The 19,561-nt window shown below is 54.5% G+C and overlaps 1 protein-coding gene across 8 annotated transcripts in view; it reads left to right on the plus strand.

Moving 5' to 3' along the window:
• Positions 1 to 19,561, plus strand: part of TXNRD2 (thioredoxin reductase 2) — a 51,561-nt gene that overhangs the window by 30,845 nt on the left and 1,155 nt on the right. For 4 of the 8 annotated variants that reach the window (XM_047826949.1, XM_047826950.1, XM_047826954.1 and 1 more), the window contains exons 11-17: positions 1,486 to 1,660; positions 11,607 to 11,743; positions 14,912 to 15,007; positions 15,320 to 15,412; positions 17,040 to 17,111; positions 17,289 to 17,386; positions 19,128 to 19,336. In XM_047826949.1, the coding sequence (XP_047682905.1) occupies positions 1,486 to 1,660; positions 11,607 to 11,743; positions 14,912 to 15,007; positions 15,320 to 15,412; positions 17,040 to 17,111; positions 17,289 to 17,386; positions 19,128 to 19,251 (795 nt within the window). In that variant the 3' untranslated portion in view covers positions 19,252 to 19,336. Of the gene's footprint in view, positions 1 to 1,485; positions 1,661 to 11,606; positions 11,744 to 14,911; positions 15,008 to 15,319; positions 15,413 to 15,738; positions 17,112 to 17,219; positions 17,387 to 19,127; positions 19,337 to 19,561 lie in introns of those variants that run through there. The other 4 variants (XM_047826956.1, XM_047826951.1, XM_047826955.1 and 1 more) reach the window with 4 other exon arrangements.

Here is a 19,561-nt window from a genome sequence, read left to right on the forward strand (position 1 = left end):
GCACTGACTACAGATGCATCCGTGTTAGAAGCACATGGTTTGGTGTGTGTGTGTGTGTTTAACTAAAAACTCTTCAAGGGAAAGTCATCCATTAAAACCCAAGTCTGGGGCTGTCACTGCCAAGATGTCATATGTCCTTCCCCCATGTCCCTGAGAAGAAGACAGACCCCCGTCCATCTGCACTCTGGGCTCTCAGGGTTGGCGAGTTCTCACAGAGGGAAGCAGTGAGCCTGCCGTGTCCAGTCTCCAGCCCCCCCCCCCCCCCAGCAGACACAGAGACCTGTCCCTCTGTCCTGTGCCAGCCACTCTATTTTACTTCACTCAGTGCCTCTGCACTGAGCACCTGCAACAGGGCTGCAGCATCCAGGGAAGGTCTCTGTGTCTTGGGCTATGGGTAGAGTGTGCCGGGCAGCAAACAGGAGCCACAGGAGGCCGCACTGCAGGATGCAGATGCTGACAAGGGGCATGTAGGGATGAGGACCACTCAAAGGACTGGCCTTAGCACTGAGCCTGGGCAGAAGCTGGAGAATGATGAGAAGGGATGCCCTGGGACACAGTGGTGAGGCCAGGTGACCCAGGCCCTGCTCTGCCTCAGAGAAGGATGTGAAGGCCTGGTAGCAGGCCTAGGGCCAGTGGTCTTGCCATGTGGCTCAATTTGACTCAGTAGTTCTCCCTCAGACTGTGACAGAGACTTCAGGCTTGTCAGGCATCTAGAGGGATCAACAGCCTACACTCCTTGTGACTGGTGTGACAATCCTGAACAGGCGGGCCTCTTCATCGTGTGTGTCTCTAAATGAACAGACACCAGAGGATTTAAACAGTGGCTTTTATTTTTCCTAAAAGAAAAAGCTGTGTCTGACTGGAGCTCTGGCCTGCACAAGCCCCCACAGTGGCACCAGGAACCAGGCCCCCATCTGCAGCCAGTCGGTGCAGAGCCTTCTGGGCTGGGAGGAGGGAGCCCTCTCTGCAGACACCCCAGCCAGCCCCATGGCCCCACCATACCTGCTACCTTGTACCTCTTAGTGGGGAGTAGAGGTGCCCACCTAGTGTCCCAATTCCCCCAATGGTAGAGGAGGTGACAGCATTTGGCAGGGGCAGAGGGGTGGCGAGTCTAGAGCCAAGTGCGATCTGGTTTAGGCAGGCCAGAGCCCCCAGGAGAAGGGGGTGCTTCTCTGTCATTGCTTTTAGTAAAGACTTAGCATCTAGAAAGGAGTCTAAAGGTCAAGTGCATCCTAACCAAAGGGCCTCAGGCCCTTGGATTTGGAACCAGGGAGCGTCAGATGCGCTCCCGGCTCAGCCCTCAGTTCCTCAGTTCCTCTGTGTGAGGAGGGGCACTGCACCTTCTCCTTTGGAGGAACCTTTATTGGGCTCTTCTAGGGCCTTTTCAAGCAGGCAGGAGACCAAGTCCTTTCTTCCTACAGTCCTCAGTAGTGGACATTCTCACTGCTACCTGGTCCTCACAGCATGTTTTCTTGTGCTTTGCAGCAAATGTCTTCCTTGGTCACAGCGTACATGGCCTCTCAAGGCACCAGGTTCCTGAAGCACTGTACCCCGTCAAGAGTGCAGAAACTTCCAGATGGCCAGCTCCAGGTCACCTGGGAGGACCTCACCTCTGGCAAGGAGAACACGGGCACCTTCAGCACTGTCCTGTGGGCCATAGGTAAGGGTGCACTGAGCCACATGTGCACATACAGAAGTGAGCCGTACATGGAGACCAGCAGCGCCACCTCCCCTTCCTGCTGCCTCCAGGGCTCCCCTCGTTCTGCTGGCTTTCAGGTGGGCCAGTCATTGCAGCCCACCTCTTGGGCCATGATAATAGCCCGTGGGATTGCTTGCATTACCTCCCTGTGGGTTGCTTTGAGCTCCTCAGGAGTAGGGGTCTTACTGGTCTTTGTGGATGTCATACTTTGCAGATTTCCAAAGATGGCATCAGTGATAGGGCAGAGGCCTTGGGCCTTTCTCCGCCTTGCATGGGCTGGCTGCCACCTCACCCACAAGTGGTTATATTCTCATTCTCCTATTCTCTGAGAGGCATGGGTCCAGCTTTTTGTGGGGGTAAAGGCTGAGCAAGCATGGCTGGGCAAAATTAGACCATTGGTGACATGGCCAGACAGACTCCTTCCCAGGCTGAATCCTCCTGCATCCCAAAGCCACCCCTGAGGGGCAGGATGGAGAGTGGGGATGCAGCGGGGTTGATACGGGCCCAGGGCCTGGGCCTGGGCTAGTCTGAGGGAGGGACGTGCACTTTGAGGACAGGCACCCTGGCCGGGAGCCAGGCAGGAAGAACAGAGAACTCAGCCATTGTGCCCACCATGAACCTGCTTGTGACTGGGGCACGGTGGTGCTGTGAGTGGGCTGTGGTCGCTGAGGGCTGACAGGTTCTCGTTAGTGAGGGCGTGTGGCACTGGGTGCAGTACACCTGCTTGGACATCGTGCCCACCTGATACCTGTCTTCTAGGGTTGGAATCTCGTTTTCCTAAGCCTTCTGTCAACTTGCATGTGAAAAAAACAATTGAGGTCTTCCTTTCTCGAGGTCTTTAGTTTTCAGGGTCTCTCTGCACTGGGCCTGGTCAGCTCTCCCTCCGCTATGAGCTCAGAACCTGAGTAGCTATCTGTCTCATCATCTGCTTCCATGTCAGTTAATTGAATGTTTACTGAGGACTCCGAGGGGCTGTCCCATCAGCGTTTGTCAAGACATGGTCGGCCTGGTTCCCACATCCCCTGCAGTGAGCCGCCGGGAGGAACAGGGCTGCACCACACAGCAATGTACATCTGAGAAGCCTCTCTGGTTTTCTGAGTTCTCAGAACACTTGGAATCAGACAATAAGATAAACTCTGGAGGAGTCAGAACCCTTCGCTTGTGTGTGGTCAACACGAGCAGATTTAAGGAGCAAGAAAATGCCTTGTAGTAAATTTAGTGCCTCTTGTCCAAAATTTAGCAAATGGCCACAGGAAATATTCTTGTTCAAATCATAAAACTAAATTTACTTTTACTAAGTAAAACCCACTTAGGTTTATTTTGTTGAACACTGTGAAAGGTTATATAACTATTCAGATCCAGAAGTGTAAATTGATATTTATCTTTTTTTTAAGTTTATTTACTTATTTTGAGAGAGAGAGAAAGAGAATCCCATGCAGGCTTTGTGCTGTCAGCATGGAGCCTGATGCAGGGCTCAATCTCCTAGAAATGTGAGATCATGACCTGAGCAGATACCAAGAGTTGGGCGCTTAACCAACTGAGCCAGCCAGGCGCCCCTAAATTGACATTTATCTTAAACTCCATTCTAAAAGGTGAGGTGGCAAGTTTTTCCCCTGATAATGCTTTTGGCCTCCCCCCCCCCCCCAAAATATGTCCCTTCTCTCACCTTTGGACAGAAGCAAAGGCCTGTGCCCATATGCCATCAGCAAAGCCCACACTGACGGCAGCAGCTCAGAGGGCAAGGGGCCATGCCCTCAGAAGGCTGCAAGTTCCTCCAAGCTTGGAGGGTCCCTGGTGGGCAACAAGCAGGGCCCCTGGCGCACAAACCTACTCTCCCCCACCAGGAGTCCATTTTATTTTTTGTATTTTCAAAAAGAGCATCCCCCAGACAGTCTGCCCAACGTGATTGATGCTGGGGGTGGAAGCTTTTCACAGTCCTTGGCCTTTGACCTTGCTTCCCGAAGCGGCGCTGTGGTGGCGGCGGTTTCTGGCACGCCTTCTGGGGCTGTACGGGCATGTGCTGACTTTGCTGCTCGCTCCCGGGCCAGGTTTTGTAAACAATCAGGAGCCACTTCCCAGTTTAACAACTGGGAATGTTTTCTGCTGGTTTACCCCATAAGCCTTTATCCAAGCATTATTTCTGCTTACAATAAAAGATGATCCAATCCAGGACGTTAAAATAAAACACCCTGGGGGCTGAAGGGCTGGTACCACAAATGGCTCCTGGACCATAGTTCTGCCTTAGCAGCAAGCGCTGTGTGCACACAAGCTGGGTAAAGGCAGGAGAGAAGGATGCCCCTCGTGCCCTGTGGACACACTGAGGGCTGGGACGAGCTTCCGTTGCGTTCAGCTGCCCTAGTGCCTGGTGCCTTGGTCGCGGCTGGTGAGGACAGCATCCATAGGGATGGAGAAGTGGGCCCTGCAGTCTACAAGCCAAAGAGGACTCCAAGCCTCTTCCTCAGCCCAGCCTTGATCTCCACGTGGTGGATTAAATACATTAGCAGTTAAAGCAGTTAATTGCTGTGCAGGGGGCCAGCTCATTGTTTGTCTCTGAATCACCCACCCACACCAGGTGTCTCAGATAATAGACTGGGAACTCGCAGCAAGGAGGATTTCCTGTCTGCAGATGTGCCGATTACGGTGCTGAGTGAAGACAGTCAGCCTGCGCTGTGCCGCGGGCTCGAATTCACCCTGTGCAGTTAACCAGTTGTGGCCTGAATCCTCAGCTGTCTGGGGGAGCAGGAGCAGGACAGGGCATCCGAGTGGACACCTGGGTGTGTAAACACCTCTGAGCTGGAGCTCATCCTTAGCTTAGCTTAGACTTTGCTTCAGAGGATGGGCAGGGGGCCTCTGGAGTGAAGCTTAGGAGAACCAGCAGTTAAAGCTGTTGCGTACCCCTCAGCATCTCAGAAGGCTTTCTATCCTTCCCTTGAGGGAAAGGTAGAGACTCTGGCGCATCCTTTCCTGAACCACAGGAGTCCTGCGCGTGATCAGAAAGCCCAGACAGCTGGTGTTCCCACTGTCTGGAGTGCCAGGAAGGGCTGTCCTGGCCCTGCCTCAGGAGCCCAGTTGATCTGTTAGGAATCAGCCATTTCTTCTTCTTCGGACTTTGTCTTAGCAGGAGAGCTGGTGTCATCCACCTGTGTGTAAAGCCTAAGGATGACTTCTGAGCCTCTAAAATGGCATAAAGGGAGCCAGCAGGCACTGCGGGCCTGGCTTTCCCACTTCTAATCCAACCACCATACTGAGGACCCCACTTCATGTACAGTCCACCTGAACAGAATGTGTACATAGACCACGGCCAGGGAGGTGGTGGCGTCCGTGGAGACAACACTGGGGGCCTGTAGTGTCCAGGGAGTGGAATGCATTTGCCCAGGAGGGGCTGCAGCCTGGGGCTCCCCTCTCTACCCTGGGAACTGCTTGCTCTGGTTTACATGAGGTCATTTGCTTAGTTAGTCACATTCAACCTCAGCCGATGGCTCTCTCGTGCCACAGATATGCCCCATTCAAGTCCTCTGGGCTATCCACCCCACCCCCACCCCCACCCCTTAGGGCTGAGGGGCAGCACTGGGAGCTGGAGGCAAAACAGAAGCAAGCGCCCCCACCCCTCTCCCGCAGACTCTAGGAATTCATGGGTGGGAGTGCTCTGAGTCCAGCAAGATGGATGGGACAGTCCAGGCCCCAGTGCCTCCTGAAAGCTGTGAGTGGGGCCCAGGCTCTCCATGGCTGGCACTTGGATGTTGGAGAGGGGCTGGCAGGCTGAACACAGGTGCAACCTTGTTGAGAGAAGCCCAATCCAAGGCCAGCAGGCCTGTTCTTTGGGGGTGACCTGCATCCTGCTGTGGCTGTAGGAAACTGCATGTGGCCATGTTCTTCCCAGTGGTACTCCGTAGTGGCCTGTCTGTGATGGGCCTAACTACCTGTGATGAGCCCACCCTTCTTTGCTCTCAAGGCCTTAAGGGAAGCATTGCTCTGCTTGTGAGCCTCTGATACTCTAACACCTTTTTATTTTAGTGTAAACGTCAAGTTTAATTAGCAACATGAAGAGAGAACCCAATCTGCTTGTGTATGTGGTTTGTTTTCTTGGAGGAGAAGACAGTCATGGAGCTCTTCCTGGGCCTGAGGCCACAGGCTTCCCCACCACACCATGTGGCCCCAGACGGTGCACCATATGGTCAGTGACTGTCATTTATCTCTGCTCTGGCTCACAGACTGTCCCCCTGCCCTCTGTGTGGGATGCCCTGCACAGCCAGGGGCCAAGAGCTATGCCAGGCTTGCGAGCTGGCTCCTCCGTGCGTCCAGGGTCACCCCAACTTCCACAGCCATCAGACCCAGGCTGGCCTACTTTCATGCTCATGGTCATCGAGCAGAGTCTTTTTACCAAGTCAAATTCAATATTTATGGTTAGAACTTGGTGGAAACCAATTTCTTTAAAAAAAGAAAAAAGAAAAGAAAGCCCTGGTGAAAATATTTCTAAACATAAGTGAACATCGTTTATATGCATTAATGTGCACTATCTAAATCTAAGTGCTACTGGGAACAACCAGCAGGAAGGTTATATTGACATTTGTAATTGTTACAGCAATAGTTACCACCTGCCAGGGAACATGTTCCTTCCTGGGGGTTCCAGTGGACTAGGCTGCAGCTGAACCTGAGCTGGACGCTCCACCAAGTTCTAGGGCTGACTGGTTTAGGGGCCCATGTGAGCTTATTTTATATGCTGTCAGTGCTGCATGCAAGCTTGAAAAGGAAAAACCCACATGTAGGGGGGTTGGTGACAGGTGTCATCAGGATGGCCAGGGGGGAGTGGCAGGTGCTCAGTGGTCATAGTGAGCCACTAGCCTCAAGTCATGATAAGGTCCTCAGGTCGTACAAAGGCTCACTAATTTCATTCAGCAAACATTGAGCCCTGCCTGGGCCCCAGACCAGCAGGATCGATGCTCTGCCCTGCCCTTGGGGTGCTTTAGGTTGTGGCTAGGGTTCTGGGGCTCATGTAAAAAGGGCTATTCCAGAAAATAAAAGGAGCTCTTTGCCATCATTATCCTTTTCCCTAAAATCTCAAAGATGACAAGAGACATAATAAATTTTTAAAAGGTAGGTTTCAAGGGATCTGACTAGAGGTGCCAAAGGTGTGAGTTCCGCATTCTGTGTCTGGTCCAGGGTGCTGCGCAGGCCCAGCCCATGGGGGTGGCTGGCTGTGGGGGCCACATATGTGCCCCCCAGGAGGGTTGGTTCTCCATGAGCCCGTGTGAAGCTGCTGGTCCCCCATCCTCTTGGCACTGAGCTTCAGGCTGCTTCCTTTACACGCTGGCTGCGCCTGTCTGATCAGAGCCCCTCATTCGCGCTGTCATACTCCTGCTGCCACTTAAATCTTACCTCATTACACGGATTGCCCTTCACTCGTCGGAACGTGTGCTCCAGGCAGGCGTGAAATTGGAGGGAATGCCCGTTTTCCCATAACGGGGTGAAAGACACGCATGAAACCGCATGTGTCCGGTTGTCTGCATCCCTGTGCCCAGCTGAGCAGGTAGTAATGACCAACAGGCGCCGTCTGGGGGGTTTTCGACCTTCAGCCTTCTCCGGCCTTCTCCAGCTGGCTGGGTGAGCATCGTGGCCTCGCTGCCTCCCCCGGGCCAGCAGCAGCAGCTGGTCGGACTCCAGTGCAATGAGGGGAGGGCTGGCCTGGTCCAGCTGCACTGAGAGCTCTAGGCTGAATGCAGCTTCTTCCACCACTTCAGCACCCTGGGGTGCCCTGGATGCTGGGCACAGGGAGGGAGGCACTATCTTACCTTGGTGACACCAGGGCTCACGTGGTACCCTAGAGGGACTCAGGCCAGTGGGCAAAGCTGGGCCTGGTGAAGGAGGCAGCTTCAAGGGCCCATCCACATATTTATTCGCACATTGCCTCTGAGGAGGAAATGAGAACATGTTTGCATCTGGAATCTTAATGCCCTGATTGTGGTAAATATGATGCAGTGGCATTCGTGTATCACATGAGAAACTCTTACAAGGCAATGAAGTTATGGAGATATGTATAAATGAATGGAAAAAAGGCAAGGAACTGGCAGTTCACAAAAGGAAATACAGCTAGTAAATACGTGGCCAAAAGTACTTAACTTTACTGGTAAATGTACTGGTAATCAAAGAAGCGAAAGTTAAAACAGCAGTGGGAGTGAAGGAGCAAGCCCAAGAAGGAGCCATCTGTCCAGGCACAGCTCCCTGCCCTGCTCCGAGGAGGCCCCACCTGGCTGGTCAGCCTTCCTCTAAGGACCTGTCCCAAGGAACTAAACCAACGTTTGGACAGACCGCCGTCTCCATCCCAGTGGTGTCCAGGGAGCAGAGATGTGGGAGTCAATCCAGGGGAGCCACTCAGCAGTGCTCGGCAAACCCGAGCCAGGTGCCAAAGAGCTGAGGCCCCAGGGAGCAAGGGATCCCATTGGTCATAGAACACATGGCCTCCTGGGGGCGGGGGGGAAAGCACCATGCATGACACACAGGGTGATACAGATGGGGGGATGCCGTGGGGGCTCCCTTCTCTCCCCAGATCGCCTGAGGAGTGCTACCTTTATTTTTGCATAAGAGGGAAATGGTCAGGGAGAAGACTTTGCACAGTGCCTGAGTCTGGCTTCTGGTCATTTAAGTCTGACCTGGACTGGGCATTGTCCATGGGGCCAGTGCTGCCCTGCTTGCATGGCTGGCCACTGGGTCCCTACCCCAGCACCTCTGACTTCCTTGAGGGCTCCAGGCCTGAGCTATGTGGGGTCCGCACACCATCTGACTGGGCCCCTACCCCCTTTGGGGAGACATGATGGCTCTGAGCACAAGGGAACAGAACTTCAGAAGGTCATGTGGGATGTCCCTCCCTCCTCCATGACCCTTGTCCACATTGTTTGCTCAGTGAGGCCCATGTCCTGGCTGTGGCCCCATGAGGCTGACAGGGCCTACCACATAGCTCAGGGGCATGGCCCACAGAATGGGGTGCCTGGGTGGAGCTGGGCCCCCTGCCAACCCCAGGTCTCACCCCACACAGGCCCAGTCAGCACAGCTTCCAAAACCCAATGTGCCAGCGGCTGCCCTTTTAGGGCCATTTCTGTTTGGTGCAACCACTCTCTTCCTTCACTGTTCATTCCCAGAAGCATCAGTGGAGTGCCTCCCACAAGTTGGGCATATTCCTTCTGTCTACTCCACTCTTGTCACTCCTTTTAAATTTATCTTTATATTCTTGAGATCTTGGATGTGATTAGGCTGGCATCTGGGAGGTGTGTGGTTACCATGGTTACCATAAGGCACAGGAGGAAACATTCCTGACCTCCCATGACCGGCCAGGCAGGAGTGCAGCATGGCTAGCCTTAGAGCAGGGTGGTCTGCAGGCAGCCAGCTTTGCCCTCACATGCTCCAGCCTCAGCCTGGAGCCATCACCTAGAGGTCATGGGCCTGGTAAGCTCTGTATGCCCTGTTCCCCACAACTGAAGGTCTGGGGAGGAGCCTGAGAGCTGAGCTATGAGTCCCCTACCTGCAGAGCCCCTCAGCCCATCCAGCAGACCCCCACCAGGCCTCCCCACTGGGCCCAACTCCTTCCTCACTGAGGCACAGCACATTCCAGTCCTAGATGCACAAGAGCTCCCAGATGCCAGCCGGATCCCCTACTCGGGAGTCAGGCCTGGGCCCCCACGCTGCCTTATGCAGGACAGGACACTGGCCAGCATGGCATGTTGCGCTCTACATGCTCACCGGTCTCCATTCACATGACTAGTGCCGGTATGGATGCCATCAGGGACCTCTAGGGCCTTGCGTCACGTCGCCTGTGTCTGGTATGCTGGGTAATGGGTGTCAGCCCGCCTAGCACCTGATTCCTGTGGCCAAGCAGAATGAAGAAGCTGGAGCCGGCTCCCCATGAACTTGAGAAGCACGGCTTAGTTGAGTTTGTGTGTTTTGACTTCCCACTCTGGGAGAGCAGCTGGAGACTTAAGGTTTCCCTTTCACAGAACTTGGTCTTCCAGATGTTCAGATTGGCACCACCCACTACCCGACCTCTCGTGTGTCTGAGCCACCACAAGCGGTGGGAATTGTACCTCTGAAACTGTTTATCATTGCCTTCGGGAGAAACGCTGAGCCTCAGGGAGCTCCAGGGGGCCGCCGCTGTCCTCCTAGAGCCTGGCGGGAAGAGCTGCATTTGCTACCTCCTGGCTTAGCAAGGCCACCTTGTCTGAGTTAGGGGAGAAAGGGGGCTCTGCTGGCAGCTTGGCTGTGACAAGGCCCAGGGCTGTAAGCATATGAAGGCTGGCAGGGAGGCTGCTGTGCCACCGTCCCCTGCCCCACTGGCCTTTGCACCCAAGACTTGCTCGTTAGGATTAGCCAAAATGACTGCACTTGAGGACAGGGATGATGTGTGGTTTGGGCTCCGCCTTGCTGCCCATCTCCGTGCTCAGCTCTAGAGGTCTCAAAGCTGGGGATGTACGCTGGGCAGTCATCACAGGCACACTAGAAGAGGAGCTGAGGCTTGTAGCATCCAAGGCCTGGCCTCTAGCCCCACTCACTCAGCACCTGTGCTGGCTGCCAGAGAGGGTTGGTGGGACCTGCCCCGAGACCCTGAGCAGGACATAAGTTTGTGCATTCTCGCCGCCTGCTCTGGGGGACATCCTGCTGCCAGACTCTGGGGACAGGAGGCCATAGCCTATTCATGCAAACACAGTCTGGTGGCAGGATGGAAAAGCATAAATCCACCACAAAGCACCATCCTGTCCCTAGTATGAACTTGTGGGAAGAGCACCCTGCGGGATGGTGGGGAACCCTGGGGTCACAGAGAGTGGAAGGGAGGGTGCCCTATCCCAGGAAGGGCCATATGGGGACACAGGAGGCTTTCAGCTCACTTGGGGCCCACAGACACGCTCCACAAAGACTGAGACACATGTGGACCTCAGCCTCACTGGAAAATGCATGCATATGACAGGAGCCACGGCTTCTGGGAGAGACCTGGGTTGTGTATATTCCATGTCTTCCCCTCAGGGCACAATGCCTTCAGAGGCTGCGTGGCCCTGTCATGTTGTCTCTGCAACCATGGCTAGAGTGACCTTTGTTCATACTGTGCCATGCTATAAGGTGTATAAGGGAAGTAGGCTACCTCCCTGGAGCTTGGGCTCTGCAGTAGGGAAGGGTTGAGATCACCATACAGGGCTGGGGCATGCATCATTCTTGGGTTGTCGCTGCTTCTAGACTTTTTCTGTGGTCAGAGCTATAGGAACTTGGTATTTAAAAAAAGAAAATGGAATGAGTAAATTCCACATTTAAATTTGACGTTATGGGGTTTTAACCACTTTGAATGGCACATCAGATCTGTTTCCAGGTTTATTTATTGTTAGAATATAATCCTCTTAGGACATACAGTGGAAATATGTGTTGCCATAGTCTCTTGAGCAAATTATCTTTGTATGTGCTTGGTTATCAACTGCCTATCCAATTAGGCCCATTGGTTTCAAGTTGTTTACAAGTTACAGGGACTTTTCTTCCATTTTTTTTTTTTTGTTGTTTGAATATATAAACTGTGTATATGATTAAAAAACCAAAATTATATCACAGGCTATATTCAGAGAAGTCTTGTCTCCATCTCTGCTTTCTCTACCCTGTTTCCTTCCTTTCTGTTTCTTCTAGTCCTTCTTCATCTTCTCGTTGCTTCTTTGTGCAAATAAAGGTGAGGTATGTGCATATGTGCACTGTGTATGTGCATGTGTGTGTGTGTGTGTGTGTGTGTGTGCGTGTGAGGCTCACAGAGGCCAGGAGCCCCTCGACACTATTGTGCTTCATGTTTTACCGATTCCAAATGGGCATTCTGAGAAGTATTCTGAATAAACCAAGGAGTCTCAGTCAGAACTGCTGAAAGTCTCTCAGCCTTGCTCTTTATTTCCTTCAGGTCGAATTCCAGAAACCAGAAGTCTGAATTTGGAGAATGCTGGAATAAACACCAACCCCAACAGTCAGAAGATTCTGGTTGATGCTCAGGAAGCCACCTCTGTCCCCCACATTTATGCCATCGGAGACGTAGCAGAGGTACAGCCTGCACCTGCCACCTGGCCTCACCACCCCATGCCCCCACCCCACTGGGCCTCAGGGGCCTATGAGGCTCCCAGAAACTCTGGACCAAACCCCAGGTGCCATTAGACTCAAGTTCTGGGAAGGATTGGGCATCAGCCTCTGCTTGCTCGAATGCTCCTCCTTTCTGTGGAGAGGGGATAGGAAAGCTTTAAAAACTGAAAGCAGATTCCTGTTGTGAACCTCTGAGGGAGGGGCATCTGTTCACACACAGGGCCTCAACTTCCCCAAAGATGGGCTGGTAATACAGAGCCTTGGGGCTGTCCTGGCCCCACAGTACCAGGCTTGACCTCCTCACCTCAGTTTGCCCTCTGAACTGTGGGTGGGTCAGTACCCTCCCCAGTTGGGCTGTCAGATGGGGGCAGGGCACATGGACGCAGCCCCAGCTCACCGCCTGCCTGCTGCTCCCCTTGTGAGTCTCTGGTGGAAGCCCCACCCCTAGCCTGGGAGACATCTTGTCAGCGCCCCTCCCTTCTTCATGGCCTGTGGCTGGTCTGTTGTGGGATCCCCATGTTCCCAAAGCCTCAGGAGTAGTCGACCTGTCCTGCATATGTGCAGCATGTTCTAAGGAAGGTGGCTCAGGCGGGGCCCTGGCCAAGCCTGAGAGTTAGATGCTCCAGGACCCCAGACCCCAGCAGGCCTCTTGGCAGCCAGACCTGCCAGCACCATTGATGTGTTAGTTTCCTGTGGCTGCCATTACAAATCACCACAAACTGGGTGGCTTAGATCAACAAAAATGTATTCTCTTACATTCTGGAGGCCAAAAGTCTGCAATCAAGGTATGGGCAGGGCTCTGCTCTCCCCAAAGCCTGTAGGGCAAGACGAGTCCTCATCCCTTCCATCTTCTGATGGCCCTGGGAAGTCCCAACTTGGAGCTACAGCACTCTGTTCTCCTTCTGCCCATCTTCGTGTGTGTGTGTGTGTGTGTGTGTGGTATGTGGTGTGTGTGTGGGGTGTGTGTGTGTGTGTGTATCTGTTGTTTCTTTCTTCTTAGGACCCTCTCATTGATTTTGGGTCCACCCTAAGTGACCAATCCTAAATGATCTCAATTCTTAACTTATATTTGCAAAGAGCCTCATTTCCAAACAAGGTCCCATTCTGAGGTTCCAGGCAGACACGCATGTGGGGGATGCTATTAACCCATCATGATGTGTTCTGGCACAGCCACTTTTCTGAGTTCTGTGGCCACTGCAAGAACAGACAAAAGTCCTAGCCCTCATAGAAGTGACATTCTGGTTGGGGTCATAGATGACAAGTAAATAAGTGAACCATTTCAGGTAGATGTCAGAAGATGCTTAGTGCAGCAGTCCAGGGACACCTGAGGGAGGAACAGAGCCAGCTACAGGACCCAGGGGAGCTCAGTGAGGACACTTGTGCCCATCTGAGACTGTAGGCACCACCCTTCCCATGCATACCCCAGAACCCACTTTGGGAAATGCTTGGGGGTGGGGGAACCAGTATCTACAAGTGGGCCCCTGGGTGGAACATCCCAGAGTTGAGGGGGTATAGGTGGCAGCTATCCCCAGTGCTGCAGGACCATCCCAACTTCAGCCTCTTCCATAACTCACAATGGGCAGGTCTTCTGGAGAGCTTGGCACAGAGACCAGGGCGGGAGGCCATGCAAGGCTGGGCCTTCCCTTTGTTCCTGAAGGACCAGCCTACCCATCTGACATAGTCTTTCATGAAGACACCTGACCCCATATAGACCCCTCCTTCTAAGACAACTTGGCCCCTGGCGTTCCCATGGTACCAGAAGGGTCATCCACTAGCTGTGGCCAGTGCTGACTTGTGAGCCAAGAGGCTGCCACTTGAAGCTGCCTGTGAACCCAGACTCATGAAATGGTTCGTGGGGAGCAGACTACCAGATGGAGGTGGGACCCCGGGGACAGCTTGCTGGAGCATGCGGTCAAGAGCTGCAGCCACTCCTCACAACCAGGTCATCTCTGACCATCTAGTCAGGCTGCTGGGGTGGACGGAAGTGAGTGGCTTCACATGCCTACATGACTGGGCAGCGTTGTTGCTCGTGTGATCTCTGGTGGTTGGGACATGGCATTCTCTGGTGGCACCTTCTGTGTTCATCCTGTGTGCTGCACCCTAAGATAGCACTCATGGTCCTGGGAGAGTGCCTTGTGTATTAGACCGTGCTTTCTGTGCACCCAGGAGCCGAGTGAGATCCATGTGCAACAGGGCTCATGCCGACATAGCAGAAACCATAGTATTTCAAATTGTGTTGCCAGAAATACATAGTGCACACAAAGGCAGTATCTACTGAAATATTAAATCTACTCAGTTGGAAAGGTCATTCTGGGCAGTCAAAAGAGTTAACACCCCAGTGGTCTGGCATCCAGCGGGGAAGAGTCCAGCAGGCGGGTGGGGCGGCCATTGTCTAGTGCGATATTGTGTGCTGTGCGCATGGACGTTTCCGCAGTTAGTCAGGCCCGGTGGAATGCACGGGCTGCTTTCACAAGTTTATCTCTGTGGATCTCTATTCATTTCTGGAATGTCAAACAACATCTGCATTTCCTGCTGCTACAGAGGTGATTGGCAGCCGGTCCCAGGCTGACGCGTGCAGGAACACTGGGGGCTGTGCCACCTCCTGCTCCCCAGGCAGGACACACCCTGGGACGGAGGGGCCTCCAGCAGCACAGCATTCTGACTTGGGATCTGTAATGGACTGTGACATGCAAGCCAAGCTGCTTGTCGGGAGCACACGAAATGCTTCCAGGGCCCATTTTAGCCTGAATCCCAGTTAACATGAATGGTTGAACAGTAGCGGGCTCTCCTTTGAGCTTTGTCATGAGGGCAGCTCTCCAAGGCCACCAACATGAAGAAGGAGTTCGGAGAGAAGCTGTGCACGAGTGTGGGTAGCACAGCTGGGTGCATGGGCAGCTTACCTGCTTTTCCAGGGAAGGGGGTCATAACTACAGGTGTGTTCTTAGAGCAGAACAGAGGGAAGCAAGCCAGAGAACAAGCCAACCCCCAGGAGCCCTGGGGCCCAGAGGCAAACAGCCTTTGGAGGTTTCTGAAAGGGGCAAGCTTCTCTAGGAAGGCATGGGTGGTGGTGAGGGTACTGCACAGACTCCCTCAGACATGCCAAAGTGACCCCAGGCTCCCTCCTTACATCAGGGGCGGCCTGAGCTGACACCCACGGCTATAATGGCAGGAAAACTCTTGGCCCGGCGCCTGTATGGTCAGTCCTTAGATGTGATGGATTACAGCAACGTGAGTACCCACTGCCCTTTAGCATGCTAAGTCCAGCCTGGAGACGGCCGCAGTTCTTTCCGGGGGCATGGGGTGTGTGTGCACGTACATCTGTGGGAGTGCATGCACATGTGCCTCCACGTGTGCACGCATGTGAGCTTTAGCTCTGAAGGTGTGGCCCAGGAACAAATGAGGGTGTCCACCCGCCTTCTTATGAGCCGCCAGCCAGCACATCTAAGGACCTAGCCTGCACTTGCTGTTCTTGTGTCCCATGGCAGGCATCTTCAGTTTTGGGTCCCCAAGGGTATAGGTCACTTAAGACCTGCTTTCCAGGTGCCCACCACAGTCTTCACCCCGCTGGAGTATGGCTGCGTGGGGCTGTCAGAGGAGGAGGCCATGGCTCGCCACGGAGAAGAGCATGTGGAGGTAAGGTCCCCGAGGATAGAGGGGGGCCAGGACATCATACCTGTGTGGCGCTCATGCCCTGATGACGGCCTCTCCCCGACAGAGGCCTGGTGAACCAGCAACAGTATTGGCCTCCCTGCTTTCCAGGGCCTGAAGTTTGGCAGGGTAGGGCAGGGGGGCCCCGAGTGATGGCTGAGATATGGTATGAAGGGATATGTAGGGCGGATTGCTGGAGGACAGCCCCAGAAACGAAGGCACATTTGGGTTGTGGTCCCCCTCACAGGGGCATGTGTCTCCCTCCACCTGGAAAGGCTTCTCTTACCCTCTGACCTTTTCCTGCCCTCCAGCTGCTGCTCTCCACCTCCACCCTGCCCCACCTGGCCCTGCCCTCGGGTACCTCCACCTTCCTGCCACCCCTGCCTCGGTTCCTTATCTGAGATTCGTCCAGCGCTCACAGGCCCCCAATAGCCCAGACTTGGTACTCAGCGCTCACTGGCCCCCAATAGCCCAGTAACCAGGTACTCACCCTAGAGGAAGGCTGCTTCTGGAATCTGTTCAGCTGGCCTGCTGTGGCCTGGGGTGGCCCCAGGAGGTGCCCCAGGTGGCTCAGCAGGATGCAGGAGCCTTTGAAACCTGCCAGGCTGTGCATGCTGAGAGCCTTCCGTGTGGCTTCATCTTGCTACTGCAGCAGCTTGCAGACGGACCAGGAGAAACCAGACCCCGTGTGGCCACCAATGTGGGCCTGGTGTCCTTTGGGAATGAGTCACTGGGTTCCAGGGCCTGCCCCTTGCCCCAGCGCCCCGGTCCCCTCCATCAACGGGCCATGCCTGACAGGCCGGCCTTCCCCCCAGCACTGTATTTGCTATTTTTGTTTGATTCATCACAAGTACATGGGGACATATGTTCATGGCATTCTATAATGTTGTTTTATGTTTCACAATGTTGAATGGCCAAATACCCTTTGTTTGTTTTCTTTTCAATTCTGTCTTAGTTAGAACAATATTCTCTGAAGTTCCATTAATTAATAATGGCTGTGCAGCACATGTGAGCGCCCTGCTCATTTTTTACTCGGCCGCAGCCCCGAACACGCTGTCGAACCCTTCTCGGGTGCTGAAAGCCTTTGTCCGACAGCTCCAGTGTGGCCCGGGGGCCTCCCTACATCTGCCTCCCCCTCTTTGCTCAAGTGAGGGCCCAGCAAGCACCAGAGTGCCCTCAGGAGGCCAGAGAGCCACTGGGTGGGCTGGACATCCCCTTCCAATGTCCGCAGTCACCCCGTCCACTCTGCAACATCCACCTGGTGTGTACTCCTGGGGGCACCGTGTCCTATGTTGAGCCTCAGACTGTGACTTGTCACAGTGGACTGCACTTAGCCAATCTGGTGCCCACTTTGCTACTGTGATCGGTAGGGGTCTTGGGCCTGGATTGAAGAGGGTCTGTCCTGCAGACAGTGTGGCTCCAGCCACAGTCTACCTTTGTGTGGGAGAGAGAGGGGTGCTATCCATGGCCAGCTGAGCCATGTCCTTGCCCCAGACCACAACCTGCAGGCCAAGTGGGCAGTTCTGGGCTCCCACTACATCCACGCAGTTCACTGGACCTGTAAAATGCCTATGAGGCTACTGACTCCAGGAATCGTTATCTTGTCACTTAGGTTTATCATGCATATTATAAACCACTGGAGTTCACAGTGGCAGAACGGGATGCATCCCAGTGTTACATAAAGGTAAGTGTCCTCATGGGCCTGGACTGGGGCATGCCAGGAGGTGAGAGGCAGGGAAAGAGCTGGCACCCACGGGTGGAGAAGCTCCATGCAACCACCCGTGCCCCCAAGACAGGGCCGTGCGTGCAGCCCCGGGGTCCTGTCTCCAGCCAGGCTGGCAGTTGACAGTGTGGCTTTCAGATGGTGTGCCTGCGGAAGCCCCCACAGCTGGTGCTGGGCCTGCACTTCCTCGGCCCCAATGCAGGTGAAGTCACTCAAGGATTTGCTCTGGGGATCAAGTAAGTCTAGAGAAATGTCAGCCATTGTGCAATGCCCAGACTGGTGTCCCTCCGAATGTTGGTGGCTCTGCAGTTGGGAGTCTGCCATGTTGGTGTTGCTTTTATGTAGCATTGTACGTGTTTTCAGCAGAGCGTCTCCTCAGATGTGGCACGTCGTGTTACATGAGAGGCAGCCGGGCCACCTGGGGAGCAAAGCGAGAAGCCCATGTCCCTGATCACCCAGGGTGGTGGTTGGGGGTTGGTCACAGTTTGGGTCTTTTCTACTCAGAATGAGCAGGGTTGGGGCCCTTCTTCACATGGCAAAGCACCCAGTCAGTAATGAGCGAGGTTGACGAGAGCTGCCCCAGGGCCAGCATGTGTTTTCCAGAGCTGGGCCTTGGACACAAGCTGTGCTTTGTAGGGTCCCAGGTCCCCAGGCTTGCCTGGAGCCTTTGCTGATGGAGTCTCTGGGTGGAGGTGAATTGTCTGGGGCAGTGGGGTGTGGGGCTGTCAGAGGCAGGAGGGTAGAAAGGTGAAGCGGCAGTGGGGAAACCAGGAAGGGCTTCCTGGGCCACCTGGAGCCCCATATGTGCTTGGGGCTTGTGGCTGTGGCCAGGACCCAGCCTTGGAGCTTGAGGCGGGGGGGCAGGTAGGAAGTAGGAAGTAGGAAAGGGCAGGAGCTAGAGCGGCAGGGCCCATACCCAGGAATGCTGATGGGGCTGTGAGGGTTTAGTACAGATGCCCTGGGAGTATTGAAGCCACTGGGTGGGCCAGGCACCTGGTAACAATAACAATTATAGGACAGAGCCAATAGGAAGATCAAGAACATGAATGGGCAAGTCACAGGAAAAGGAAATTAGTAGAAAAAGTAGAAAGTTGCTGTGTCTTATTTGGAATTTTTAATATAATTAAAATACCAAGAAACCATTTTGGCCAGTGAAGGTTTGACACCGTCCAGTCCAGTGGTGATTGTTTTCTAGCATCTGCAAGTGGAGATGCTGAAGGTTTGAGCAAATTGGTGGAGTGTTCATGTTCAGACACCATCAAGAGGAGGGTGTGAACTGGACATTCCCACTGGGAACCTTCGGTCCACATTTGAAATGCACACACTTGTTCATGTCAGATATTCTAACACGTGCAGAGACAGAAGAGGGTTGTTTGTCTCAGCCTTGTCTGTGGAGAGTGGAAGCGCCCTGTGGGGAGTCCACACTTCCTGTGCCTCCGAGGAGGTGGTCGCTGTGCCTGGGGGGTGGTCGCTGCTGAGGGTGCAGGGAGGCATGTGTGTGAGAAGAGTGCTGACCAGAAGAGCAAGGTGAGCAGGACCGGGCAGGGGGCTGGGCCGGTGCAGGCTATAGTAGTAAGTGGGCTCAGGCTTGCCGGAGCAGGCAGGTCAAGCCTCACCTTGGCAGGGAGAGGGAACAGGCCCACAGAAGAACCGGCTGGAGCCATGGGCCAAGCTGGGATTGTGCCCAGTGGGCTGGGAGCAGCAGGAGGCCAGGATGGAGTGAGGGAGGGAGGGGGGAGGTAGGAAGTGGGCCTGACGTGGAGCCGCTTGGCATTTGCTGGGAGACACGTGGGTGTTGGCAGCCGTTCCTGGCCACTGGCTGGGGAAGACAGGGTGGGGGCCAGGACTGGGGAGCAGCGAGGGGACTGTGACTTCTGAGGCCCTCCCCTGGGTGACATCTTCAGAGGGACGGGATGCTGTGGACATGCCTCCTTGTGCTGACTCATCGCCTGAGTCCCTCCGTCCCCCTGTGTGCAGGTGCCGGGCCTCCTACGAGCAGGTGATGCGGACAGTGGGCATCCACCCAACCTGCGCTGAGGAGGTAGCTAAGCTGCACATCTCCAAGCGCTCGGGCCTGGACCCTACTGTGACAGGCTGCTGAGGGTAGGCAGCCATCCCTGCCAGGCCAAGGGCACACGGCGTGCCTGCCGCCCCCACAACCAGGCTCTTTTGAGGCTCAGATCCAGGTATGTAGCTCAGGTAGGCTCTGTGTTTAAGGATGGAACAGTAGTGGGGGGGGGGCGGGGGTAGGGTGCCAAACTGTTCTCTCCGGGTACATGGAGCGGCCGTGCCGCTTCAGACATGTGAGCCCTGTGCCCAGGCCACAGTGGCTGAAGAAACAGGGCTGGGAAGGAGGCCATTTGAGGGCCTCACCCTCCATAGGGCACCCCCGGACACTGGCCTGGCTGCCA

This window comes from Prionailurus viverrinus, chromosome D3 (genome assembly GCF_022837055.1).
Source record: "Prionailurus viverrinus isolate Anna chromosome D3, UM_Priviv_1.0, whole genome shotgun sequence".
In the NCBI taxonomy this organism is placed as follows: domain Eukaryota; kingdom Metazoa; phylum Chordata; class Mammalia; order Carnivora; family Felidae; genus Prionailurus; species Prionailurus viverrinus.